Consider the following 20,207-nt stretch of genomic DNA (forward strand, 5'->3'; position numbering starts at 1 on the left):
CTTTCCGCCGACCTCGTGGTTCTAGATTTGACAGATTTTGACGTCATTCTAGGGATGGATTGGTTATCGACCCATGGTGCTACCTTGGACTGTAGAGACAAGGTAGTCAGATTCAGAGATCAGGATGGGTCAGAGGTCGTCTTCAGAGGAGACAAGAGGGGTACACCTAGAGGCCTGATCTCAGCTCTTCAGGCTCGTAGGTTGCTTAGGAGGGGATGTCAGGGGTTTCTAGCTCATGTGAGGGAGTTAGATAGTCATGTCAGAGAGCCCGCCTCAGTGCCTGTGGTGAGTGAGTTCTTAGATGTTTTCCCAGACGAGCTGCCAGGGTTACCACCTGCTAGGGAGATAGAGTTCGAGATTGAGTTAATGCCTGGTACCAGACCGATCTCTATCCCTCCCTACAGGATGGCACCAGCTGAATTGAAAGAACTGAAGGAACAGTTGCAAGAGTTGGTAGATAAGGGTTTCATCCGACCGAGTACTTCACCTTGGGGTGCTCCGGTTTTGTTTGTGAGGAAGAAGGATGGATCCCTCAGACTTTGTATCGACTACAGACAGTTGAACAAGGTCACTACCAAGAACAAGTACCCTTTGCCGAGGATCGACGATCTATTCGACCAGCTAGCAGGAGCAGGTTGTTTCTCCAAAATAGATCTGAGATCAGGGTACCATCAGTTGAGGATAAGGAATGAAGATGTACCGAAGACAGCTTTCAGGACCAGGTATGGGCACTATGAGTTCCTTGTGATGCCGTTTGGGTTGACCAACGCCCCTGCAGCATTCATGGACCTCATGAACAGAGTATTCAGTCAGTATCTGGATCACTTCGTTATTGTCTTCATAGATGATATCTTAGTGTATTCCAGAGATGCAGAGGAGCATGCCCATCACCTGAGGACAGTTTTGCAGACCTTGAGAGAGCATGGCTTGTATGCCAAGTTCTCCAAGTGTGAGTTTTGGCTTAGGAGCATTTCATTCTTGGGGCACATTGTGTCAGAACAGGGTATTGAAGTAGACCCCAAGAAGGTAGAGGCTGTAGCTAACTGGCCTAGACCCACCACAGTGACCGAGATCAAGAGTTTTCTGGGTTTAGCAGGTTACTACAGGAGGTTCGTTCAGGACTTCTCAAAGATTGCTGCTCCTATGACCAAATTGACAAAGAAGAATCAGAAGTTCATATGGACCGATCAGTGTGAGGAAAGCTTTGAGGAGCTTAAGAGGAGGTTGACTTCGGCACCGGTGTTAGCTCTGCCAAGAAGTGATGATGACTTCTCAGTATATTGTGATGCGTCCCGTGTGGGACTGGGTTGTGTGCTAATGCAGAATGAGAGGGTGATCGCTTATGCTTCTAGGCAGCTGAAGAAGCATGAGCTGAATTACCCCACACACGATCTTGAGATGGCAGCAGTCATCTTTGCACTCAAGATGTGGAGGCATTACCTCTATGGGGTAAAATGTGAGATCTTCACAGATCATAAGAGCCTGCAGCACATCTTGAGTCAGAGCGATTTGAATTTGAGGCAGAGGAGATGGGTAGAGCTGTTGAGTGACTATGATTGCAAGATTCAGTACCATCCGGGTAAGGCGAATGTTGTGGCAGACGCCCTAAGCCGGAAATCACTCGGCAGTCTATCCCACATTTCAGCAGAGAGGAGGCCGGTGGTGAAGGAGTTCCACAGACTTATGAGTGAGGGATTACAGTTGGAGTTGTCTGGCACAGGTGCCTTAGTGGCTCAGATGAGAGTGACACCCGTGTTTCTGGAGCAGGTAGCTCAGAAACAGCATGAGGACCCAGAGTTGGTCAGGATAGCCAGAACGGTTCAGTCAGGCCAGAGTAATGAGTTCAAGTTTGATGATAAGGGGATCCTCCGCTACGGGAACAGATTATGTGTGCCAGATGACATTGGTCTGAAGGGAGATATTATGGGGGAAGCCCATAATACCAGATATAGTGTTCACCCTGGAGCCACCAAGATGTATCAGGATCTGAAGAGAGTGTATTGGTGGCCAGCTATGAAGAAGGACGTGGCACTGTTCGTGTCAGCCTGCGATGTGTGTCAGAGGGTGAAACTAGAGCATCAGAAGCCGGCTGGAATGTTGAATCCACTACCGATTCCAGAGTGGAAATGGGAGAATATAGCTATGGACTTCGTAGTGGGGTTACCGGCGACGTCCAACAGATTGGACTCCATATGGGTGATTGTGGACAGACTAACCAAATCTGCTCACTTCATCCCTGTCAGGAGTGGTTACTCTGTGGACAAGTTGGCGCAGGTGTACGTAGATGAGATTGTCAGACTGCATGGGGTCCCGGTATCTATAGTGTCAGATAGAGGGCCCCAGTTCACCTCCAGGTTTTGGCGGAGTCTGCAGAACGCTATGGGTACCAGATTAGACTTCAGTACTGCCTTCCACCCACAGACAGATGGACAGTCTGAGAGGACCATCCAGACAATAGAGGATATGCTCAGAATGTGTGTGCTAGATTTTAGCGGTTCTTGGAGGCAGCATCTACCTTTGGTGGAGTTTGCCTACAATAACAGCTATCATGCTAGCATAGGGATGGCTCCATATGAAGCTTTATATGGGAGGAAGTGCAGATCACCTATCTGCTGGGAGGAAGTAGGAGAGAGGACTCTTGCGGGTCCGGAGTTAGTAGAGCTTACCAGCAGGGTGGTACCCATAATCAGAGAGAGGATCAAGACTGCTGCTAGTCGGCAGAAGAGTTATGCAGATGTCCGCAGAAGACAGCTAGAGTTCCAGGAGGGGGATTTGGTTTTGCTCAAGGTGTCTCCTATGAAAGGAGTGGTTCGGTTCGGGAAGAAGGGTAAGTTAGCTCCACGGTACATCGGTCCTTTTGAGGTGCTTCAGAGGGTCGGTAATGTGTCGTACAAGCTAGATTTGCCCGCTTCGATGGAGAGAATCCATCCGGTTTTCCATGTTTCTCTGTTACGGAAGTACGTGTCAGATCCGAGCAAGGTTCTCAGTGAGCCTGATGTAGAGATCCAAGAGGATCTCACCTATGTAGAACAGCCAGTGCGGATCCTAGACACTCAGATCAGAAAGCTGAGGAACAAGGAAATCCCGATGGTGAAAGTCTTTTGGAACCACCACAATATTGAAGAATGTACCTGGGAGACACGGGAGTCTATGCTCCAGCAATACCCCCATCTGTTTTGAGGTGAGTGTTAGTTGTTCTATGTGTTGCATGTATGATATATTATATGCTATGTTGTATGTTATGATTGATGCCATGCTTTGTATGTTGTTGAGGAACATTCGGGGACGAATGTTCTTAAGGGGGGGAGAATGTAATACCCGGCTAGACTCCGGTGTCGGAATCCCTACCGTCCGGTGGGACCTCGGATGTCGGAAACCTCTAGAAGGGTAAAACTATGATTTTATGAAATGTTTTCATGTATTTCATGTTTTTAAGTAAGAAATTAAATGAGTTTTTGCATGAAAAGTCTTTGGAGGGAAACCCAGGTTCGGCCGCCGAAAGTCAAGTTCGGCCGCCGAACATGCATGCGTTTTGGAGGCACGTTAGGCCCCCGAAAGCATGAGTGAGGGAAGTCCAGGTTCGGCCGCCGAAAGTCAAGTTCGGCCGCCGAACCTTGCATGCATGCGGAGGCACTTTCGGCCCCCGAACGTGGCCTGGCCAGCCACTATAAAAGGGACCCTTAGCCGAAATGGGCGAGGTTTTCTCCCATTTTCGGCCACAGCAAGCTTCCGACCTTCCCTTAGCAAATCTTGTGTTCTTCCTCCAAATCTCTTCCATTTTTCTTGAGTTTTAAACTCACCTTGCAAGTTTTGAACATTTAAACCAAGTTTTGGAGCTTTGGAAACTCAGGAGCTCATTTTCGTGAATCTCCAAGTTTGGGTCGTCTCTCTCTCGATCTTCAAGAGGTAAGAGCCGATCTTAAGCTCCTTATGTGTTTTAACTAAGTTTTATGCAAGATCTATGGGTAGAAGTGCATGTTAGGGTATATGTTGAGTTTATGTGTTTTGATGCTTTGATGAACAATGTAGCTTGTTTATGTGTTGTTGGAAGTGTTGTAGATGGGGTATTTGATAGTTTGAGACCCCTAGGTGTGATGTATGTGAGGTATGCATGTTGTAGATCAAGTTTATGCATGATTTATGGTTTTGGGAGGCAGGAGGTTCATTTGAACCAAGTTTCTGCCCGTTTGGCAGAAACCAGGTTCGGCAGCCGAAGGAAGTTTCGGCCGCCGAACCCCTCTTGTGGAGGCAGCATTCGGCTGCCGAAGGTGCCCCCGAAAAGAGACTTTCGTCTCTGTCTGGCACTTTCGGCCGCCGAAGGTGCCGCCGAACCTGCCTGACTTTCGTCTCTGGAGGGACTTTCGGCCGCCGAACCTGCCGCCGAAAGTGCCCTGTTCAGCCATTTCTTGCATGTTTTCATGTGATGTTTTCAGGATGTTTTAGGGGGTTTTTGGGGAGTATTTTGGAGTCATGTTCATGTATGTTTGGTCCCTCATTTGAGTCCACCTGTGTAGGTTCGGACCCGAGGAACCGAGACCCCCAGCAGTGAGCCAGCTGCTTCAGAGTCTCTTCAGAGCTAGCCAGAGGTGAGTGGAATAAACTTTAAGTTTAAAGCAAATTAATGAAATGTTTTAGCATGATTCACGCATCATGAATGCCATGAGATATATTAGGTTGTTTGCATTAGAATTCACGAATATGTTGCATTGCATACTTTGTTGTTGATGTGGATGAATGTTGAATGATCCATTAGCCCTTGTATGTCATGATAGCCTATGTGAGTCCAGGTGTGCCTGCTACGGCTCTACGCCCCTGGCACTATGACAGATTATGGAAGTCCGGGTGTGCCTGCTACGGCTCTACGCCCCCGGCATGTTGAAGTAAGAAAGATAGGGGCTAAATGGTGACAAGTTCATCCTTGTTGTGAAATGTTTGTGTTATGGCGCATACATGAAAGCATGATTTAAATTGATGTTTTATTATTCTGCTCACTGGGCTCTAGTAGCTCACCCCACTCCCTTTATCCCCAGAGTTGCAGGTACAGGATAGATCAGGAAGTCGGCTAGAGTGAAGTTCAGTCATGTATGTTGTAATAGATAGTAGTGGACATGAACATGATGTAATAAGTATTTATGACCATGTAATGTAATGAATGATTTGATGATGTATTGAGGATTATAGTAGTGCTTGACCTAGAGGTGTGTGAATCCCCATTATGTACAGAGTGTTTAATGAGTAATGATGTTAATGACCATGATTATCCAAGCTGATATGTATGATGATGATACCCCATTGGAGTATTTGATGAGGACTCCAGTGTGGGGTTTATGTATGATTTTGTGCATGCACAGGTTTTGCTTGGATAAGAGAAAAGAAAATTTTTTACAGATCATGTATATGTTGTTATGTATGGGATTCCACAGGTTTGCAGGAGGTATGTAGGCTTGCTACGGGTCCCGGCGGCCTTAAGCCGATCTGGATCCTAGCGCCGGTAACGGGTCGGATTTCCGGGTCGTTACACTTATAGATTCTTGAAATAGACTATTCACTTGAGTTGCTCAGTTGCAGTTAGATTAATGTGAAAAAAACTCAGGCGTATTCGGGCTCCACCGAAGGTTTTGAATCTAGTATGGCGAGCTTGCCTTAATGTTATTCCATGCTTAGTTAATTTAATTCGTAGGAATGTTAAAGTCAATGAGTCTTATCCTGTTTGCTCTAGTCAAAGTGAGACGATAATATATACTCTAGTTACTTGTCTTTTTACTCGTAATTGTTGGATGATGACTGAATCTGATTGGCTTTTCCCCCACATGCAGTCGTTTAGTGATTGGTTTGTTCGGGTATGCAATTCAGTTTATGTTTCTACTTTACACATGGTGGTTATGGTAGTTTGGATTTTATGGGAGAACATAAATGTTGTGGTATGGAAGCATAAAAGGTGTCCACTTCATATTGTGATTAGGCGTGCAAAGTCTCTTATTTAAGATTGGGAAGCGGCTAGAAGTTACAGGGAGTTGGTTGTTAATACTTCGGTTTGTGTCCAATGGAAAAAGCCACCTATTGAAAGTTTTAAGCTAAATGTTGATAATGCATTATTTCTACATTAGGCTATGGGAATGGATTGTGTTTTAAGGGGATGAAATGATGAGTTTATTGCAGCACGTCAACAATGAATTTTTGGTAATTTTGATACTTTTATGGCTGAGAGCATGACTTTTAGGGAAGTTTTAAACGGATTCAAGGATAGTGGTTGGTTCACAGTTATTGTAGAGTTAGAAGCTCAACTTTTTATTTGAGTTATAGCTGATCCTAATTATCAGGATTTGTCATTATTTGATAGTCTTATTTTTTATTGTAACTCTATTATTTCGGAGATGATTTATATTTTTATTAACTTTGTTTGTAGGTCTGCTAATGGTGTATCTCATGCGCTTGTTCGAGCTAACCATGATATTTCGGACTTAATTGAGATTTTTTTCTCATATCCTAATTGTATTTATAAATTTATCGTTATTGAATCTTAATGAAATTTACGTTTTTATTCAAAAAATAAAAAAATAAAATTAAGTAAATTTATTACTTTAAATATATTAAATATTTTTAAAATTGTATATATTTTTCATGAGACCTGTAAAATAATTGTTAATTAAGATAATCATTAAAAAACTGCCATTTAATTCAGTTTAATTTCAGTTAAAATTTTTCTTTCAAGATTATACCAAATTGATTATATTGAAATTTGTTAACAAATAAAACCAAATTAACTTAATTTCATAATAAATTTAATTACTAAATTAAATTGATTCAATCCATATTTTTTTAATCAAAATCAAATAGTAATCAACCTAGACCCAACTATGAGCTCTAGGCACTCCAACAACTTGTAAACACAAAAACAACATCAATACCTAAAAAAATTATTAAAAATCATAAATTTAAATTACCAATTAAACATGATTAAAAAAATTTCAATTAAATGAGATTTAATTTAAGATATTTAAATCATATCTCAAATAATTATAGTTTTGAATTCAAATTTTTTTGTGGGTTGTGATCAATTTGGATAAAAAAATTATATTTTTTTTGTATTTTTATATAAAAAATTAATGGAGTCCCATATATTATAAAATTAATTAAATAAAAGAAACTTATTGCCCACAGAAATTACTCATTCTCAATATATGTTAGTAGTTGTTTGTATACAAGTTTTGTTGAAAAAAAAAAAGAGTAAAGATTTTTACTTATTTTACAATAGAAAGAAATTTAAAAAAAATATTTTTTATTGTATAAATGATATATTAATTAAAATTCATTAATTAATTTTATCAACTTGAAAAAGTAAATTTGAAAAAGAAACAGCTTAGTAACGATCGCGGATCTAGGGACGTCCTCTTTTAAGGCGGGAAAAGAATTCCATTCCCTCCAACATTCTATCTCCTGTCCACGTTCCTTTTGCACCCTAGCTCTCTCACTTTAAAAATCCCCAATTCATCAGCACCCTAATTTTCTACCCTAATTTACTAAATTAACATAATTTTATGGATAAATCGGCTGACGGAGAAGCGCCGACGGCGGTAGCCACTGCTGCGGAAGAGATTCAGCAGCAGGAGAGCAGTAGAGTTCGCCGCCGTCTGGTTCAGTCCACTCTGTTACGGCATAAATCTCCAGCAGTGGAAACTCCAGGTGACCAAAAGGACGATAAAGAATGCAATGACGAGGTTAAGGATGGTGATGACGAGGAGTGCAGTGGGAGTCGAGGCAAGAAGAAAAGAACGCGGAAGCGAAAAGAGAGTCCCAAAACTAAAACTCCTAAAGTTTCAAGGAAGGTAAAATTGCTTTGGCTTATTCCCTGAAGATACTCAAATTGTTGATTTTTGATTGATCAGCGCGAGAATAATTGCAATGCATGTGGCATGTTGTAGTGTAGTAGAACTTTTGTTTGTTTTTGACCGAGTATTCTCTTTGTAAATTGAGAAAGTTTAAAATTTTGGGAAGCTAGGGAGAATTATTACCATAACTTATCTCAATTAGCATGACTCAATTCGTTTTGATTTAAATGCACGGTGCATAACACAATTCGCGATGCAGTGAAGAAAAGTCTCCTGTAATTTTTTTAATTTGTTTTTTGCTAAATTTAGAAAAATAGCCCACTGGTCTCAATCTTGGTTTTTCGGTCAATGTTGGTTGCATTGTTTATCTGCGCTTTATGGAACAGGCAAAGGCGGTGTCATCTGCAGAAGCAACGCCAGAAAAGGATGCTACACCTAAAAAGTCAAAGCGTTCATCCATAAATGCTGCAGGTAGAAAGAGTGCCACACCTAAAAAGAATGGGACAAGTGTTGGGAAAATTGCAGATTATTTGACAGAGAACAGTGACGCATTGCTACAAATCCCTAATCTGAGATTAGAGGCAAAAATGGTGGCTGAGGTTAGTGAATTTGCTTTTGTATATTTCTTTTTAACAATATGCTGCTCTCATTTTTGCATTGTTGTTATTTTTAATTATTCTTTCCTGAATATTTGTCCAATGAATAAGCATGTAGCAGTACTCTATGCTGAGTGGTGGTGAAAATGATCCACTACATGAAGCTTCTTTGCTTTTGGAATTTCAATAATAACTAAGCCTTAATCTCAAACTAGCTGGGGGTAGGCTTATGAATTAATTTTTGCCTATCAAATCTTGTTAGAAAAAAATTTGCATCAATGTCAAAAAATTGTAGATATTTTGATACTGCTTTCCTCCATGTCAGTTTAGGTCTCCTACTTTCTATTCTCACTCATTTCACCACTAACTTATCTCCCCTTCATATTGGGGCATTTGATATTTTTGGAATTTCAATTGCATGAAAGTTGCTGTGGAGCCATTAAGCCTTTAAGTTATTATGCTTCCATAACATTTAATAAGATTTGTTCTGTCGCAGCATTCATCTTTATTTTAATATTTTTATTAGGAAAATTCAAGAGTGTTTGGTGGAAAACAAATACACCCTTTTTTCTTGTCTCGGAACACGAGTAAGATAGGCCAGAAGACAGATATCCAGATAAAATCTAAAAGCATTACTGTTGGTCCTATTCATGTATTTGAAAGAGAACAGGTATGCATCATCAGTTCAATTTAAAAAAAAAATTCAGTGTTCCAGCAATGATTATATGCCTGCCCCTGCGTTGGTGAAAGATTAATGCAGTCACTCCCAAATCGGTTATGTTAGATATTGCCGTTTATGTTCTCTTTTAACTCTCATATGGTGAAATTAACTCCTGCTATGTAGGATGATGCTGTGTCTCTTGATTGGAGAGATTGGAAATTTTGTGAGAAATTCTTTACCAATAGCAGTTTTACTCCCGAAGGCTCATTCTCTTCAATTTTTGAATGTACTGTCAAGTCATTATCATTTGATGAGTTTCCAAGTGTGTTGCATCTCACTGGTTCACATTTTCAAGATAATAAACCTCCGGATGAATGTCTTCCTCAGCAAGAAGTTTTGTATGAAGCATCAGCAACAGCCATGTCATGTGGTGCATGGGTGGAATGCTATCAGCAGATTAAGGATACTGAAATAGTATGTATGCAATGCTTAGTCCTGATGATTGGTTCTTTTTCCTTTCAACTTCGATTGTAACTCTTAACAATTATACTGCCTTTTGGATTGCTGTTGTGCAACACAACACTGCACATGCTGATTTTTTAGATTATAAATGTATTTTTTGGCAGAACCATCAGGTCAATGAAGTTGGTCTGCTTTCTGGTTGTGCAAGAAAATCAGATGCTGAGCACCAAACCAAAAATCTGGAAGAAAGGTGGGGTTTTGTATTGAATTTCTTTTGGCAACCATACATGTTCTTGTACTCCAATTTCATTTTACATGAGTGTTCTGTATGTGAATGTATAACTACATAACTAATGCTTAGGGTTTGTCATATCATATCAACAAGTATACTGCTTTTATAATATAATCCTTTTATCACTTCATCGTAATTGATGAAACAGTGCTTTTTTGCTGTAAATGAAAATTCATATTCTTGAACTTTTCAAGGTTACTCAAAGGATTTGAACTCACACACTTGTTACCTTATACTGCATCAACTTGGACTGTATCAGCATGAGAACCTAAGTTCTATAAAGAGACATGAATCTCCAGCCGTACTTCAGGTTTAAATAAAATATGGTAGCTTTGTTCTGTTAAGTAATCTTCTTGCTAATGTGAATTGTTAAATATCTGTTTCATATCACCACAAACCAGCGCCCAGCATATTGCCTAGATTTTATCTTTTATGCATGACCTCTTGCTCATTATTTTATTGCAGCTTATCTCTTTCTTTTGCTAGAACTATTGGTACTTTCTGTTGAAAGTGTGTGATGCATCTAAAATAAAAGCATTGCTTTGTTATAGGGTATCATCTCACCCTGGTTGTGCTAATCAGCTTGATAACAGATTGTGGACATTTAAGTACCAGCCCAAGAAGGCCATGGAGGTCAGAGGATTTTCATACACACCTCTTTAGCATGTTATCGTTTGTCTTTGATATTATCTTTTCCTTCCTGAAACCCTATGTTCCAAAATTTTCCTGCAGATATGTGGTAATCATGATTCAGTAAAATTTTTGAACGAATGGCTTTGCACTTGGCATCAAAGAGGTTATGAAGCTAGCAAAGCATCCTCTGTTGCTGATGAATGTTATATGCAAGATCCTGATTATAACTGTTCCCAAAGTGATTCTGATTCTGGAAACGCTGGTGAAGATGCCAACTTTAAGAATGTTCTCTTAATTACCGGACCAGTCGGGGTAACAATAGCTATACTTGTTTACTGCATTATGTGTTTGCTTCTTGTTTTTTTTTTTCTGTGAATTCTCATCAAGATCCATTGTTATTGGTATTTATCATACTTTTTCTAGTTTTGCAGAAATTGTTTATTTTTAGTTCTGCATATCTGGGTTATAAATTAATAGTAGCGAAAATTTATTTCTCTTACTGCAGAGTGGGAAGTCAGCAGCTATCTATGCTTGCGCTAAGGAACAAGGGTTCAGAGTTCTGGAGGTGCTACTTAAAATTATAATACTGTAGCTCAATTATATTTTACAGTTTTCCAGTATATCATCGTTTTGTTTTTTCTGTATGCTACTGGATTGGTTCCCAGTAAATATCATCTTTTGACTGTTATGTTTATGCATTTAAATTTTCATTTTGGAGTTATAGATTATAATACTGTCACAATGGCCTATGAAAAGCTAAATGTTTCACCATTTTTGTCCTACCCCAGTTCAATACCTCAGAGTGTCGAAATGGAGCTGCTGTGAAGGAAAGATTTGGTGTGTTAGATTCGCAATCCACTTTAGACTCTCAACTCCTTCAATGGTTTGTTAATTTAAATTCACTTTTTCAGCCGCAATGCATGGAATTTTCTCTCTTTTTTTTTAGCTCACGGTTATGTAACCAGTAAAGCTTATAAAATGAACAATCATTTCGAGTATATTCATCTATCTAATATACAGGGAGCATTTCTTCCAGGTCACAGGAAAGTCCTTTAGAATTTCAGACCATGGACACTATAAAGCCCCCTGCAGTAGTGCAAGAGATTGATGGCAAAGTGATTGAAGTGATACCAATAGCAGATGAGGATATTTCTCATGAAGCTACTGAAACATCTGAGCAGTTTGTTTACAAGGACAGTTCAGTTCCCTGTAGTCAAGGTCCACTTAAACTCTTGATTCTGTTTGAGGATGTGGATGTTATCTTTGCTGAAGATCGTGGTTTTCTTACTGCAATACAACAAATTTCTGATAAAGTAAAGTGGCCTGTGATACTGACCACAAATAGTAAGAGGGTTTACTGGTTGAATTGTTTCATTGCCACTTGACATTTTGTATGCACTGACTTATCTCATTTCTTGTTGCTAACTGTTTGCTAACTAGCAGGTGACAAAACTGTTCTCCCTGACAGTTTGGATAGGCTAGAATTGTGTTTTAAAATGCCATTAGAGAAGGAGCTTTTTCAGCATCTGTGCATGGTATGTGCTTCCAGTTCATTCTGCTATTCATAATTAGATGTTGTATTGCCTTAAATTTATTCTTTTATTTTTGGCAAGGTTTGTTCTGCAGAGAATGCTGATGTTCAACCTCACCAAGTAGAGCAATTAATTAAATTTTGTCAGCGAGATATCAGGAAAATCATTATGCATCTACAGTTCTGGTGTCAGGGTGAACAATTCATTAAAGGTTAATCCTGCTAACTTACATGCGCTATATAAGTGCTTGTTGTTTGGATATGTGGATCTTTTGATGTCCTCTAAATTGTTCTCTTACTGTGGCGGTCTAAAACTTGTATAAAGTTTAGAAGGGAAGAAAACCTAATGGCATTACCATTTCTCTTGGAATTTTTACAAGCCAATTTACAGTTGTGCAAATAATTTTGAGCAAAAGCCAATTGTTTTTACTTGGTTGGGCAGTTGAAAATCATGATAAGGACTACATTATGAATGCACTTTGGTTGCCAAATTCACTCATCCTATCACTGATGGTCAAAAGATGATCTAATATGCGGAATATGGTTGAAGAAACAGTTAAAGGGAGTTGGTTGTTTTCAGCAGAGTAAGGTTATTTAAATCTGAAACTTTACTTGAAGGAATCTGTTATTAAATTTCTGCCTAGAAAATTGTAGAAACCATGGAGAAAGGACACTATTTCCATACCATGATGCAGCATTTGGTGGTTTATGTAAATTTCCGAGAATTGACTGTTTCTTATGTATAGATTCAGAATCTCTGTGACATGCATTCTTTTATTCTGAAGCTTTGATTGATTTGTGCCTCTAGTCCCATTCAACACTGTACCTTGTATCAAAGCAAGAGAAAGAATTCCCAAAATCTTTTCTTTTTCTGCACAGGTAATGAAGTGAGGAGACTTTTCAGTCGACTGCCATTTGATCTTGAAGATGTCTATCAAATATTGCCAAAGATGATCCCCTGGGATTTCCCTTCTCAGTTGTCTGAGCTAGTTGAGAAGGAGATCACAATGTCATTATGCATGATGGAAGAAAATGGTGTCTCCACAGTAGTTATTACAGATGATAAAGATATGCATAACCATATGGAGAAGCATATTTGTGAAACAGATAGTATCAAGGCCAAGAAGAAAGTAATGTTAAGCAATAATAGCTTTGATCATGATCCCATTGACTTCATCCCTCCTTTCAATCTTGCATGTGATTTTTTGGATTCCTCAAACAGCCCATTTCCATCCTCTCGGAAAAACAGTAAAAGAAAACTTGTGGCGATGTCTTCTGACTCTGAAGATGATAGAGTGCCAACAAGTCTTGAAAAGGATATTAGTAATGGGTTTTTCCTTGAAAATGGTGGATTTGCCCCTCATCATCCAAACTTCCAAATAGGCTTCAGCCCATCAACTGACCTGCAATTTTATTCTGAGTCAGAAAAGCTGGAAGAAAACCTTTATCTATGTTCAGAAACAGCAGTTCACTTAGATGTAAAAGACACATGCATATCGGTTGATGTATCTTGTGTGCCGGAATCATCTTATGTTCCTGAAACTGAAATTGATGATGGAACAAGAATATTTGGTAGGGTGTCTTGTGGACAAATGGGCCAGGCAGAAATTATAGAAGAAACTTCAGTAAGCAACGAATTCAGACAAAACATATTGTCAGTGGATGCCAAGAATTTTGATGAACCTATGCCCAAATTGTGTAAAGATTCTGACGTGTTAGGAGGTACTTGTGATATGACTGCAGTATCATCACATGAAGAGGTGGAAGATTCTCAAAATGATCTCACGGAATCCATCACAAGAGAACATCAGCTGATGGACGAGTGTAGCTGTATGGACTTCAGTAGGAAATTCAATCAGCACCAGAAACGTGGGTCCTCTGATGTGATTGATACAGTACAAGAGTCATGGAGAAAACTTCGTGATCGTCGTGCAGACCTGAGACATTTAGCAGCTGCAGAACACAAATATTGTTCTGGAATCATGAAACTTGCTTGTGGGATGAGCAATCTAATTTCAGAAGCCGAAGTATTGCAGACTAAGTGCCAATCACTTGTAAGTATTAGCTTGACTATTGAACTGTTTATTCTTTTCTACATGTTTAGTACATATCAATCAATTTTTGCAGGACTCCTTGGGATTGCCAATGGTTTTTTCCGAGGAATCAGAAGCATTTAGCTGGGGCAATGAGCAGTTGCAGATGGCATCAACAATTGTGCAGCATGGATTTTGTACATATGCCAAAGACATTGTTGCTGCAGGGTTAAATATGGGCTACAGAAACAATGGAGGTTTGACATGGGAGGTGCTGTCTGCCACTACAAAGATGAAAGTCAGCAACTCACTTGGACAAAATGTTAATGCTAAGAACTTACATGTTGGGCTGGGTGCGGAGATGACCTTGCTTGAGAATGGTTCATCAAATAGGTACAAGGATTATCCTCTTGCTTCTGGTCATGCTCACACTTGACATCATCTTTATACTGATATTGCAGCATGCAAAGTTAGTTTCTACTTGCATAAATCTACATCACAAAGTATTTCTTATTCACTTCATTTGGAACTATTCATTTTTAAGAAAAATAATTCAAATGAATTCTTACGAAATTATGTGTGATTTTTAATTCCTTTTAATTTTTTTAAATTAAAAAAAGTTGAATTCTTTTCCATTCTAAACAAGAGAATTAGTAAAAATGAAATCAATAAGGTTGAATTCTTGCAAAATCTTTGATTTCAAACAGCCGGAGTGTGTTTATTGATGGGGGTTCATGAGGTAATTACGTGGACAATGCGACATTCTGAAGCAGAAACTTTTCAGTTTTAAATGGAAAATCAACTTTCTTTCTGGAGTTGTTGTTGTTGAGAAACACATTACTCTCTCCGTCTCATAATTTTTGTCTATTTTTCATTTTTTTTTATTGTTTCAAAATCATTGTTTACTTTTCTTTCTTACATTATAGTAACGTATAAATTAATTATTATAACCCTATTTAATTTTATACTATTTCCAAACATCTCATTAAATGTTATTTATTTTTCCAATTGAATATTCAAAATATCTCTTAGTATTTAATAAAAGTTAATATTTAAAATGGGTATAATTGGAAAATTAATAAAAAAAGGATTGTTTTTCTTAGTATGTGTGAAAAAACAAAGTGTTGAAAAATTATGGGATGGGGGAGTAACTATTTGTATCATATGCAATTTGAAGTTTTGCACATAAACTCAAACAAATTAAAAGCCATTTCTAACTGCTCCTTGAAAAGGATCCAGAAGGGTGCATTTTTGGAGAACAGTTTTAAAGGCAGTTCCAAATTGGCCATTGACCTTCCTATTTTTTGAGGCACATCTAAATTGACTACCATTCTAAGCTCTTTTTTGGTTATATGCATGTAGTGAGCAGAAGTCGCAGTCTATCAACATAATCCAGTCAGTAGTTCCTTCCCGAGCATATATGACAATGAAAGGTGATGCACTGTACGAATATCGTTCTTCTCTGGCCTGCATTTCAAGATCAGAATCTTCTCGTTTATCTGAAGGCGACAGTAAAACTAGAAGACGGAGGTAAGTAGTAGGTGATGTATGCTAGTGCTATAATTACTGTAACGTGGAACCTTCTAGATTTAATCTTGGCAAATGCTCCCAGTTAATCGAGATGTGGCATTCCTTTTGCAGGGGACGAGCTGCTCGGAATTACTTGAGTACTGGCTCACTAATGCTATCACCTGAAGAAATTTCATTGTTGGGCCAATCTAGCATGCATGGGAAGATTTCGCCCCAGTCATTAGAAACCAAATATTAGATAGAAGGATATGAACTTTCCATGAAAGATAACTGACAGGGTAAACATATTAACATTTTAGCTAACTAGATTTTAGTCATAGGCTTGTAGGAAAGGAAGCATAGTTTCTAGTAATTTTCATTTGCGTTGCTGGACATGGCCCAACCTTTGGTCATGCCAAAACGAAAGCTTGAAGCAAAACACAGATCATAGTGGTAGGTATCTGGAATTCATGATTTCATCCCTGTAGTCATTGTATAGTAGATATTGATTGCTTGGTATTATTTAAATAAGGGGCATGTAATTACAAATTATATAGTGAAGAAGGTTACTGGAAATGCTTTCTACATGTCATTTCATGATGGCTCTCCAAGGATGATGGATTCTCATATTCTATTTTTAGAGCCAATATGATGCATTTCTTTCAAATCAATGTAAATGAATACTTTTAATTTTCAAAAAGAAAAAAAAGTAGGTGTTCATTCAAGAGAATAAACCAGGCCAGGGGAGATTTTTAAGTAAAGAAGCTAGTAGCTCTTTTCAACCTGGGGATGCTTCACTGTCCGGTTTTGGAAAAATTGAAAATTGAATTTTAATTAATGATAAAAACCGAACTGGACTTTGATATGCAGTTAAATTCAACAGCATCGAAATAAATTGTTTTATTTTAGTTTTTTTTTTCTTCAATATATATAATTTCAATCTAAATTTATATTATAAATTGAAAAAAAAAATTCAATTTTAAATAACAAAGTAACATAAAATATGATGCTGCGGGATGGGAGGGAATTGTTGATGCGAGATGGTGGGATGATGTTGCTGTGCGATGGTGCGGCGGTGCATATTTATTGTTGTTGCTGTGCAAGTCGTGATGAAGAGAAGAGGGAAGAAGAGAGGACAACTGAATGAGTAAAGCACGAGTTAGAGTTTATAATTAGAAAAAATGAATATATAGTTTGAAAATTGACGGCTGAGATTCATAAGATTAAAGTTAAAAAATAATAAAATAAGAAATGTAAAGTTCAATTCAGAACTCAATTTTTCTCTTAAACAATAATTACCACTGACCTAAATAGGATATGTGTTATTATATTCCTTGATATTATATTAATACAATTTGAGTAGGTTTTACTAAATATTTTATTCTAAATCAAACTGATATGATATAAAAATTAAAATTAAACTGAACTGAATTTTAAATTATTTCACTTTTGATCCTCAACAGATGAAGCCACCTTCCATCTAAGCGGATTACCTCATAGAGAAACTACAAATGGAAAGGCGCTATTATGGGCAAGAGAGACTCACTGTCCTCTCTATCAACATGAACTTAAATAAGAATTTTGGGAATAAAGTATACATTTAAGAAAGATTTGGCACAAATATAATATACCAAAATTATGTGAAAAAAGTAGAAAATTCCTGTGTCCACGAGATGAAAGAAAGCAGGTGCTGAATGCTAATTCGTCTCTATTATATGTCATCTCATCTCTTAGTTTACCATCTTCAGTTGTTGCACAAGGAACTCTTCCAATTTATTTTCTATGGGGATGGTGAATACAGTTGCATAGTAATCATCACCAAAAGGACAACAACACAGTTTTTAAAAAATTATGATGACCATATGACTATCACCATTCTATATCAAATTAAGATTTATTTAGCACTAAGCACATTATTAAATTGTTAATTTAATATAAAGAATGGGTATATTGGTAATTTTCTGGTTAACTGTGTCATGAGGTTGTACCTCCAAATTATTGCAGATATTGAATTTTTAAAATATAAAAAATATTTTTAAAATTGAAAAATTAATAATAATTTTTTTTTATTCATAACCGACAACCCACGAAACACATGATACATTATCTCTATGGATGATGATTTTTTTTTTTTTTAAGAAAAAAATTGTACATAAGAATCTGACAATTTGTAGTACAAAGAATCCTTTGTTTCATCATCATAATTCATTCAGAAACTGACTAGGAAATAGCTCTCTCTCACTCACTGTGCCATATGAAGCCACTCCCACACTTAACCAGGGAAACCCGTGACTTTAACCTGCCCAAAACATTAAAAAAATTACATCATCACCCTTTCTTATTTTATAGCCAGATTTAATATTTTTTCATGTCATTAAAACTAATAATTTTATTTTTTCTTCAAAATATTTTTTCAAAATATATTACTTTAAAACTAAAAAAAATACAATAAAATATATTATTTTATAGCCAGATTTAATAATTTTATTTTTTCTTCAAAATATATTTCTTCAAAAACTAATCATAACTTTTTAGATCTTATAATTTTAAAATTATAATTTTATTTTATTCAGTTCATAGGAATGACGATTAATTAAAATTTTAAAAAGATAGAAACTAACTGATTAATATATTCTTGACAATAGAGAATCAAAATAATTAGTTTCATTAAAGTATAAGATTAACTAGTAATTTTCTTTCTATTTTATATTTAAAATATTTTTTCTTTAACAAGTAATTTCGAATGTTTTGATTAATATTATTTAATATTTATCTTTCAAAATATATTTAAAATATTTTTTATATTTTTATAAAATAAAATGCTTTACTCTTTTAATTAAAAAAAAGTTAATTAATTTGTTTTAATGTTGTTTAGAGATATTAAATAATATAAATAATTAAAATTACAGATAAAAATTCAAAACTAAAACAAGTGATTAACTTTTTTATACGGAAAGAGAAAAATATATAAATATATAAATTTATTTGACAAATTAAGGACAAAATAATTATTTTTGTTAAGATATATATAGAGTAATTCTTGCTATGCTTGTCCATTTCTGCTATTGTATTGTTATTATACTGGCAGCTTTCTCTCTATAAAGACACATTAGTGAAAGAAAATGGCAAGCTCAGGCTCATTCTCCAGGCAGCTAAGTGGCAGGGAAGATTGGATATCAACATCTAAGAGGTGGGGTTGCAATAACCAATCCAAGCACAGCACTGCTGAAACTGGTTTCAACTGGGGTTGCGAGACGAGTTTTCAGCAAATGGAGGAGCTTAACAATGGTGGGTTGGGTATGAGAAAGAGAGTGATGGTGGTGGTGGATTACACGTCTCACTCCAGGCATGCAATGATATGGGCACTCACTCATGCAGCTAACAAGGGTGATTTGCTCACTCTGCTTCACATTATCCCTTCTGGTGCTGATTCTTCTTCTCCTCATCTTGCTAATTCTCTTGGCTCTCTTTGCAAAGCTTGTAAACCTCAGGTATATGTATATATATACACTTTCTTTGCCATTTCTAGTCTTGGGTTCTATAGATCAAGAAACAGAGAGCTACCACAGTCCATTGATGGATCCTGAGCCACCCCTTCTGCATTAGCAGTGATTTTTCTTAATATATGTTATGGATCCCATGTCTCTTGACTCTGTATTTTCTCGTAGTATTATTTGCTGGATCCTTCTTGGTCTTCCTCAGTTTTCTTCTTTCCCTGTTAGTGCTTGCTTTGAGAGGGAATTTTAATTTGTTTTTATGCAAGGTTATTTTCAGTCATCCTTGGTTCCGCTTTTTCTTTGTTACCTTTGTACTTTTAAATCATTTCTGTTCTGCAATGAGGGGAAGGGGGAACAATTTTCAGCACTCATCAGTTTGTCTTTCATTTTTCACTTCTTGTTTCCAAATACATCTCTGTTTACCGTTATTATCATTATATCTAAGAAACATGTCAAAGCTTTGTCACTTGCATTCATGAATCTAATGGGTTTACAATTCAGGTGGAAGTGGAAGCACTAGTAATCCATGGGCCAAGGCTGGCCACAGTGATGAACCAAGTGAAGAAGCTAGATGTTTCTGTTCTAGTAGTAGGCCACAAAAGACCCTCTCCCCTTACCAGTTGGTGAGTCCAATACTCCAAATCAAGGCATCCCACATAAATTATTGCCAATCTTTTGATCTCTCACTGCTCTGATATTGATAATGGATAAATGGTGAATTTTTTCTGCAGCCTCTGTGGAAGCAGCAGCAGTGAGGATTTTGTGGAGCAGTGTATTAACAATGCAGAGTGCCTGACTATTGGAGTGAGCAAGCAAAGCAAAAATGTGGGTGGTTATCTTATCAGCACCAGATGGAAGAAGAACTTCTGGCTCTTGGCTTAGTTCGAACATCACGTTTACTTAGATAAAAAGAGTTATTATAATTATTAGATTCTAATCTCAGTCTCTGTAAAATGTGAGCTTACTTAATGCTAACTATATCGTCCTTCGTACCAATTAAATATCATGGCAATTTCTCTCTTTTTAAGTTTTGTAGCCAATAGTCACTGAGCATCAGGTGATGGCAGATACATTCTCTGAGTTAGTTTTTGAGAAAATTACTATTTAATCTTGAGAATGTTTCATGGGATTTTCCTTCTGGGCTGTGAAAGAGAACCCTACATG

General features: G+C 37.3%; 2 protein-coding genes across 3 annotated transcripts; both read left to right on the top strand.

Moving 5' to 3' along the window:
• Positions 1–7,401: 7,401 nt before the first annotated feature.
• Positions 7,402–16,129, top strand: LOC110609723. Of its 2 annotated transcripts, XM_021749501.2 has the most exons (16): positions 7,403–7,826; positions 8,216–8,428; positions 8,952–9,095; positions 9,270–9,560; positions 9,713–9,798; positions 10,392–10,473; positions 10,573–10,785; positions 10,979–11,038; positions 11,262–11,356; positions 11,510–11,817; positions 11,917–12,008; positions 12,087–12,216; positions 12,884–14,058; positions 14,132–14,430; positions 15,400–15,567; positions 15,679–16,129. In XM_021749501.2, the coding sequence occupies exons 1-16, from the start codon at positions 7,539–7,541 to the stop codon at positions 15,803–15,805; spliced, it is 3,771 nt and encodes a 1,256-aa protein (XP_021605193.1). In that variant the 5' UTR covers positions 7,403–7,538; the 3' UTR covers positions 15,806–16,129. The 2 variants fall into 2 exon arrangements, with proteins under 2 accessions (XP_043810204.1, XP_021605193.1); XM_043954269.1 differs by lacking the exon at positions 8,952–9,095 and having other exon boundaries at positions 7,402–7,826.
• A 2,469-nt stretch (positions 16,130–18,598) lies between these two features.
• Positions 18,599–20,162, top strand: LOC110609424. The gene is made up of 3 exons (XM_021748987.2): positions 18,599–19,037; positions 19,545–19,666; positions 19,775–20,162. Exons 1-3 carry the CDS (start codon positions 18,669–18,671, stop codon positions 19,923–19,925), a joined length of 642 nt encoding a protein of 213 aa, XP_021604679.1. The 5' UTR covers positions 18,599–18,668; the 3' UTR covers positions 19,926–20,162.
• Positions 20,163–20,207: the final 45 nt, after the last annotated feature.

This window comes from Manihot esculenta, chromosome 2, assembly GCF_001659605.2.
Source record: "Manihot esculenta cultivar AM560-2 chromosome 2, M.esculenta_v8, whole genome shotgun sequence".
In the NCBI taxonomy this organism is placed as follows: Eukaryota; Viridiplantae; Streptophyta; class Magnoliopsida; order Malpighiales; family Euphorbiaceae; genus Manihot; species Manihot esculenta.